Consider the following 8,400-nt stretch of genomic DNA (forward strand, 5'->3'; position numbering starts at 1 on the left):
ATGCTTTCCTTGTTTTACAAGTTTTCAATCTATATACACAGCAATTTTCAAGATAGCAAACCTTTGCATATAATGATAGGCACCTGTAAACCAAAATATTCCTTATTGTATGCCTCTAGGAACTTTCAGACCCTTATAGGTAGGATAATGTCAGGAAAATTAATATTAATTATAACTATGACTTAAAGGGACATCCCGTGAGTACCTTCCAAGAGATTGTGTATGTGCTGAACACTACAGGATGGGAGAGCATTCCACAGAAATAGCAATTCAAAGGCCAGTAGCCTACAGTATGCCTGGTCAAAATTTTCACTGTCTCGTTCCCCAGCGAAACGGTTGGTTCTTCGCAGGATAAAGGTTTCCAGCTGGGTGCTGCGTTGCTGTGATGATGAAGATGATGACAATCCAGGTACTTCCTGTGTTAACCTCATTGCCTCGTCCAGATTGCCGGCTGCACCTGTGCAAACTGATGAAATATTTGAAGCTTAGCGTTAAGTAAGCATCTTTGTGCAATAGGCGCTGCTTTCTTTTATTCAGGAAAGTATGGCTTTCTGCTATGTGATGCCAAGTGATATGAGAGTTAGTTCCTATCTACCAAACAATATGGTGTCAAATTGTAGACAACAGTAATTTTCAGTCACTGCCATCATAACCTCACGTCACATTCCTTTATGTAATCTCATGCATACACAGTTTGGTTGAAGTTTTGTGCTCGGTATATAAATGCATATATAGTAGCAAATAACTTTGGCTATGTCTAGCAGAAGGACCACCAAAGATGCAGCCTTATTTTGAAACAAACTTTGGCTTTTGAAGTATTTTCCTTTTCTTTTTGAGTTGTGATTATGTTTCTTTTTTGTTTTAGTGTGTGTTGGTTCTAGAAAACTGAATCTGTTCATTTAATTGGTGAACTTCATAGACAATGAACCCCTGACTGAATGTCCAGGATATGGCCAAATTTCATTTCACTTCGCTGTGGAGCTCTCTGTCTCCATGAAAGATCCTAGCAGGATTAACCATTCCACATGGTGCAAGTAACAAAATTTAGGGTCCTGTTTGGTTAATGTATGTTTTGGAAGCTGGCTCTGTTTCCATCATCAGGTAAAATTATGAAACATACTCTATTGGGTCCATTAGATGGAGCTGATTTCATAAGCATGGTCAGCTTCAGAACGCCTTTTCAATGACTAAAAAGAAGAAACCTGTTAATTAGTTAGTTATTTAGAGAGGGTGGGTTTCCCCATGCACCGCGACCAGTTTGATCTATTGTGCTTCCCTCTATGATATTCTACCAGTCTCTTTACCCTACCGTTAAATGGTGCGTACCATCAGTCCCGCCGAGCAAGCGAGTTCGGCCACTTGCTTAGCGGTGTCTATAATGCTTCCCCCATCTATCAGAGGCCTTAGAGGCTATTGTTGGGCGAGAAACGTCCTGGAATTTGGCTCAGTGATCCCCTTTGGGGATATGAGGTTCTTTTATGTGCCGTAAAGTTACGACACGGGACACACAGCTTAAAGTCCCTCCCGGAGGACTTGTTCCCTGAATTTTTCCGCCCTTAAAATTCGACGACTTCCGCTGGGTATTTGAATCTGCGTACCACGAGTTATGAGGTGGGAACGTTACCTCTAGACTAGGGAGGCCGCTAACAAAAAACCTGTTAAGTATGACTTTTTATTGTAATGATCACTTTTATTAACAAGTACGTCTGATGAGATACCATCAGCTAGCTGAACTGCCATCTGGTGTAATGCACTGCCAAAATCCTGCTGCATCTATAAATGATGATGCCAGGAGTTCAATAGATTAAATTATCTTTGCACTTATATTAAGAATGATGAGCAGAAAGCAGTATACCTGCAGCAAGATAAGTGTAGAAGCTTTTAGACCATCGAGACCTGAGTTTTAGCTGTAAGAAACATTGGTGTGCCTGATTCCAGTCCAGTTGTATTAGATGACACCATCCAACTTCATGTAAACAGAGCAGTTGGATTTCTCTTTGTGGAGATTTCACCACTGCCGCCTGGTATGCTTCAAGAGCACCATTGATGTTAGACTGCAAACAGACAGAGAGTTTGGCTGTCAGAGTTGAGATAAACTGTGCACTCTGTCACTTCCATGACAAAAATATGTGCATTAGAACTGCCTTAACCTTTATCATCCAAGAATAGTGTTTTTTAAATCATCTGATGCTGCAGGGTTGGTGGCTGGATATTAATTATGACGCTATTATTAAAGACTGCAATGCTTGCTGGACTCTGCATGCTCAACTTCAGTAGTGCAACATACGGTGAATGAAACAATTTCTTGATAAAGATAGTATATGCAAAAACACAGCTCTCAGGCCTGATAAGTTTTTGATGTAGATTGATGAAATATCTGAGGGAAAGGACTGTTTTAGAGAAACGGGTTCTTAGGACTGGATGTGGATGGAATAACATTGGATTATGTCGACGTACAATTGATGCTAGGCATGAACATTTTCCTCAAAAATCCAACAGATGTTCTGCACAGGAGATTGGATTTTGAAGTTTCAAGTTTAATTTATTTCCAAAAAGCACTTGAACACATGATAATCTTTCTGTGCACATGCTAGGAATATGCGCATTACAACATGGAGCATTTCCAGCATATGTTGTAATCTGAGTTTTATTTGTGATGTGTAGACGGGGCCAGTCTATGAATCTGCATGACCTGACTAGACAGAAAGAGAATCAGGTTGCTCTTCTTGAGCTGCTCAGTGATTTGTGGGAAACTCTTCTGCACTGTCTTAAGCCTGCATCATCTTACCTTAAGTCTTTCAACACGCCCTTTAAAGAAGAGGAACAGTGCAGACTGTCCAAAATCATTTTGAGATTCTGCTATAAGGTGTTGAGCTGCTTCTACGCCTGCTTGGACATTTGATCCATCCAGGGCAAAGAATGGACGGACTATGGTGTGATACCACAGGAGAGCCAACCTGCCAATGTAAGTTTGGCGAATGAGCTGATTAGAGGACTAACCATTCCCCCTATGTGTGATATTGCATTACTAGAGAATTATACTGAGAAAAAATATTCTGTTCATCAACCCCCTCTGCACCTCCCTTCCGCTGTTATACTACCTCTAATAGCATATATCCCTCCACTGTCCTCCAGTCTAACCATTTTTCCGTACAGAAAATGTTAGTAGCGATAATGTGTGATAATGACATATGTTGGACCGTTTGACACAGGCCAGAGGAGGCTACAGGGAAATACAACAGCAGGCAGAACAGAGAAAGCCTGAACACCATCATCCCTTGCCTTTTTTGGGTCGTCTTTATCAGATCTTGCTATGGCAAGTTCTTTTTTATTTCATTATACATCTTAGAACAATTCTTGCTGTTCTGTCTTATAAGAATAATTGTATCTCATTACAAGATATCTGTTGGGGATATATGCTAAAATATATATGTCACCCGAATTTTATTTTTATTTATAGGAGTTCCATATAATCCCTACATTACATGAAGTTAAATTAAGATTTTATCAAGTTCAGTATAAATTGCTCATCATATCAAAAATTTTAACATGAAATTTATGCAAAAATTTTACAGTCTCTCTTAAGGTAATCCAGAAGAGAGGCACAGTTGTCAGTTTTGTAACACTTTATCATGGGATTCTCTGCATATCATTAATTACTATATCTAAGGAACACCACCTGCAAGTTCTCCTTGTTATACTGTTGTATTCACATTTGCTGGCACATTTCATTTCAGATTTCTTTTGCAATTAATAAAAGTTATTATAACATTTATGGTAAAAGTAAGTTGTTTTTATAATATATGCAGTTGCAAATTGAATTTTAAAAATATAAAGTATATATCTAATAGGCACATTGACAGAATTATTATTAGAAGATAGTTCATTAGCCTCAAGACACTGTATTCAATAGACTACAATAAAGGTGGCCAGACATACCGAATGTTGGAGTTGCATATGATGCTTTTCATCAGTGAGGGAGCCACAGACAGATGTGGATCATAGGGATAGGTGCTTGGGTATATGCTTTCCATGTATCAGATTTTTATATTCAATCCATTCATAAAAAAGGGACTAATATATTTTTGAGGCACACGAAGGTTGAAAACAGTTGCATGCAGCTCACACGCCATTACTTTGGCCACACCTGGACTGCTATGATCTCCACATGGCTATTTTTATTTTTCTTTAAAAATGGGGGAGTCATCCTACATCCACATGGTGGCACCTTCAAAATGTATTTGTGAGTATATTTCTAAAGCAGATATTTTTGGATTTTCATTAGTTACCACCATGCTGCCATACAGTTTATGCAGTTCAGTATTTTTAGATCCATTAGATTACAGATCAGACGTTAATGTAAAGTGTAAATATTTAATTTATGTCTGCCGTTTACACATAGAAAACTAACAATATGTAATTAACAAGAGTTATGGGTTATGAACACCAATTTGTATATCAAGTGTGTGGTAACTGTTTATTAATTTAAGTAAATTTTCTTCTGGCACATGAAAGTTAAGAGGGTAGACTAAGGATATTAGAGAGCAGCGTTCTGAGGGGAGTATTTGGACCTAAAAGAGAGGATATAACAGGAGGATGAAGATAATCATATATTGAAGTGCTACATAATTTGTACTCACCAAATATTAGGGCAGTTAGAGCTAAGAGGATGAAATGGGCTAAGCATGTAGCACACATGGGAGGGAAGTGCGAAGTTATGGTATGAAAATCTGATGAAAATACACCACTAGGAATAGCTAGGGATAGTTGAAAGGGTAATATTCAAATGGCTCTTAAATGGTAAGGTGTGGACTGGATTGTGGCTCAGAATAGGAGCCAGTGGCAGGCCGTCATGAACCCTGTAATTAACTTGGATTCCATAAAATGGTGAGAATTCCTTTATTAGCTAGGCAACTGTTGCTATCCAAAGGGCTAGGTTCCATGAGGCTAGAAAATTGTTAATCAGTTGCTTATTCCATATTTCATGAGATAGAATGGTGGTAAAATCACGGGAAGGCAATTAATGCGTGGCGGCGACGTAGCATTGAAAACGTTGGGTGTACTTTTGCCATTCCGTGTTACAGATATAAAAACTTCGTGGTCTGGGTCCGCAAGCGAACTATACCGACCGACCTCCGCTTGTCTGCGAAGTTGGTGCCAACTTTAGCGGATAGAGGGTGTCGCATGGTCAGCGCAACGAATCCCCACGGCCGTTAATTTCGGTTTTCTACGGCGGAGTGGTGTTCAATATATTCTAACCCAAGTTGCTTGCGTACACATCTACCGAAAAATGTCTGTTGCCAGTTGTCTAATTCTATAACTGATGTGGATTTTGAGTTTCTGCATTATGGCACGTGCATTACATAATCGCTACCTTTATTCCACCAAACGCCAAATGCTAACCGTGGAACATTACATTTCGAAATATTCTTTCGACAGTCGCAGACATCGCAGAGGACTGCTATCGAGCAATAGTGATCGATAGTGATGATAATGACAGATCGACTTTCGTCTTGTGTGAACTGCCTGTCAGGGAGTGAATTTTTTTACCCCAGTTTGAAATTGAATTACGGTAAGTTTACAATATATTGGTGCTAATATTGGATATTTATACGTAATAGATGGTATTCGTTTTAAAACGGCAAATTTCTTTAAAGTTTTCAATAATTGTATTTATAAAAAGTTTTATAAACATAAGGACGTTATCGTGGAAGATCACGTGTGATTCGCGCTATGCAGCAGAACCTGACATGCACATGTTAGGGTCAAGTTAATATTTTTTATTTGTTTATGGTTTTTTAACGCCACTGTTTGAAGGACGGCGTAGGTTCCAATTAAAGCATGCTAATGAATTGGAGAGGGCGTGTAAGTGATTGTGACGTATTTTCATGTACGGTCTCGGCTTTTACCTGGATGGTATGGGAAAACTCGATATCTGAATTCATAACCTTCCCAATATGAAGCAGGAGTGCTAACTCATCTGTGATGTCTGGCCCTATTACTAGGTACAACGTAGAGAGTGAATAGTTGTGGGGCATTTCTTAGATCTAGATGCAGTGATCAAAGAGTGAAGGCAAATTTAACGGAGAACATTCCATGGAACTAAAATTGATTAGAATCAGGAGAAGGATTAGTGCATCACTGAAAACCATTAGACTGTGAATTACAGAAATAAATTTAGGATGTACAGATTGTAATGAACTTACGATGCTAATGGTGCCCTCATATCATGCCCCTGACGAGCAAACATGAGGGCTGCAATACCAACTTGACGATCACCTTCAAATCCCAGGAAGTGAATCAGTTTGAGCAACGAAGGAGGGAGTAGAGAAATACAGAGCTGGAATATTCCATAACCGAAACTGACTGCCGACATTAATCTGGACACAACTTCTGGAGGTACACTGTCACTGTAAAAGAAAAACATCACTGAGGTGCAGATTATGTTGCAATATTTCCACAAATATATAAGCCTTCTGTGTACTGTACTGAAACCTGATCCTGTAGCCACTCTGAAACTTTTAACTGCACTCTGTAATCTTGTTGTCCGATGTGAGATTTGAGGTTCTCAGAGTAGTGAATATGAAGGGTACAGACTGAGATGTGATGCTGTGTAGTTTCATAGATGGGTACAAACCTTTCAAAGTAATCTGCTGCCTCCATCTTCAGAGTAGATGGAGTGAAGATGGAAGCAGAAGGTTGGTGCACTGGTATGTATCTACCAACCTGCATGGCATCACATAGCAGGAGACTGTAATCTTGCTAACTGATGATGGTTTTTAAAGAAGTAATATCAGATGATACAGTTAAGACCAAAGTAGGTGTAATCAGTAATTTCAGAAAAGTCCCACAAATCATTTATTTTTTATATTAACAATTTGATTGTTTTCTAGTCTTCACTGAAAGAAAAAAAAACTGCACATGTTTGCATAGTTGGTTGAGGCACCATGCCACAAGCTGGAAGGTTGCGGGTTCGATTCACAATGAGGTCATTGGATTTTTCAATTGACCTAATCCTTCCTGCCACACTATGGCCCTCGGGTCGACTCAGCCTCTAACAGAAATGAGAATATTCCTGGGGGGTAAAGGGTGGCCGGTGTGTAAGGCTGACAACCTCGCCGCCATCTGTGAGTTGAGTATCTAGAGAAAATGTGGGAGTGTCAACGTCTCACAACCCTGTGGGCCTCCATGGCGTGTTACAGTGATAGCTTTACCTTATGAAATCATGTAAGTCAGGATGCCTTATATTCATGCACCTTGAGAGCTTCTGCGCAAATGGTGACAGCAGCGGCCTAGCCCCCAGGGCGAGATGGGCTCAAGTATCACAACAAAAGTTGGAAGACTCCACTACGTGGGTGGAGCAGCAGGCAACTTCTGATTTCTTCTGCCTGGCACCTTGTACTAGGCAATATGTTGTACAACTCTTTGCAACCATCAGAAATCTATGTTAGGAATTCATGCTGTTAACTGCTATTTTATATTTCTGTAATATAGTAAGCAGAGTACGTACTTTGAATAGGCATCTGAATGTAAACTGAATGAAGAAAGAATGGAAAATGGATTGCGGAAGCCGTTAGTTCTTCCGTTAAGAGTAGTGCTTCCGCTGGGTGTTGGAGCTGAGGAGCTGCATGATGGAACAGACCACTCTGATGATGTAGGACTCTGCAGGTTTGGGTGGCTGGGGCCACGTGTAATGACCTTCCATGATGGAAACTGAGAACCTACGCAAACATGTGACACATTATCAGAATGACTATTCTGTTTATTGTGAGATATCCCACTCAGAATATTCCTCTCTGAAGAAAAACAATTCTGAGTTGAATTGGTAGTGTTCCTTCTTCATGTTTTGGAGGTACCAGATTTCAGATTGTAGTCCAGTAACATTGGCAGTCCTAACTGAGGGTTTTCCTGGTTTTCCTCATTCCTACCAGGTAAATATCAGGATAGTACCTCAAATTAGGCTATGGCTGTTCCTTTCTACATCCTGTCCAATTCACTGTTCACCAGTCATGGTATTATATGACTGTATAGTCAAAGCTACTAACAGTATTATTAAATAAACTGTAAGTATATATTGTTTCATCCATGATATGTATACAGTTGCCGTCTTGTAGTGCACTCAATTTCACTTGTTACTTCATGACATGTTTTGGCAACATAGTGCCATCATCAGGTGCCCCAATTGCGCCAATCTATTTCATTGCTTGCCTTTATAAAATTATTTAAAAAGTATTTAAAAAATGCATATTTGTCAACTATAATAAATTTACACACACCAAAACTTGTTAAGATTATTCATCTTATGTGTCATAATTAAAACTTGCGTGTGGTTCTTCCACTGTGGGGGTCGTTTTTCTTATATTCTGTGTAAACCGTGTCTTGTGATGTGTGTTCCCTTCT

General features: G+C 39.5%; 1 protein-coding gene across 4 annotated transcripts in view; it reads right to left on the reverse strand.

Annotated features, from left to right (window-relative positions):
- The window catches only part of LOC111864871 (tetratricopeptide repeat protein 39C), a 16,485-nt gene that overhangs the window by 2,303 nt on the left and 5,782 nt on the right, over positions 1 to 8,400 (reverse strand). For all 4 annotated transcript variants that reach the window (XM_033751603.1, XM_033751602.1, XM_023852442.2 and 1 more), the window contains exons 5-9: positions 7,511 to 7,721; positions 6,207 to 6,410; positions 2,789 to 2,957; positions 1,856 to 2,054; positions 206 to 466 (exon numbers count right to left, since the gene is read on the reverse strand). In XM_033751603.1, the coding sequence (XP_033607494.1) occupies positions 206 to 466; positions 1,856 to 2,054; positions 2,789 to 2,957; positions 6,207 to 6,410; positions 7,511 to 7,721 (1,044 nt within the window). The remainder of the gene's footprint in view (positions 1 to 205; positions 467 to 1,855; positions 2,055 to 2,788; positions 2,958 to 6,206; positions 6,411 to 7,510; positions 7,722 to 8,400) is intronic.

This window comes from Cryptotermes secundus, unplaced genomic scaffold (genome assembly GCF_002891405.2).
Source record: "Cryptotermes secundus unplaced genomic scaffold, Csec_1.0 scaffold1951, whole genome shotgun sequence".
Classification (NCBI taxonomy): domain Eukaryota; kingdom Metazoa; phylum Arthropoda; class Insecta; order Blattodea; family Kalotermitidae; genus Cryptotermes; species Cryptotermes secundus.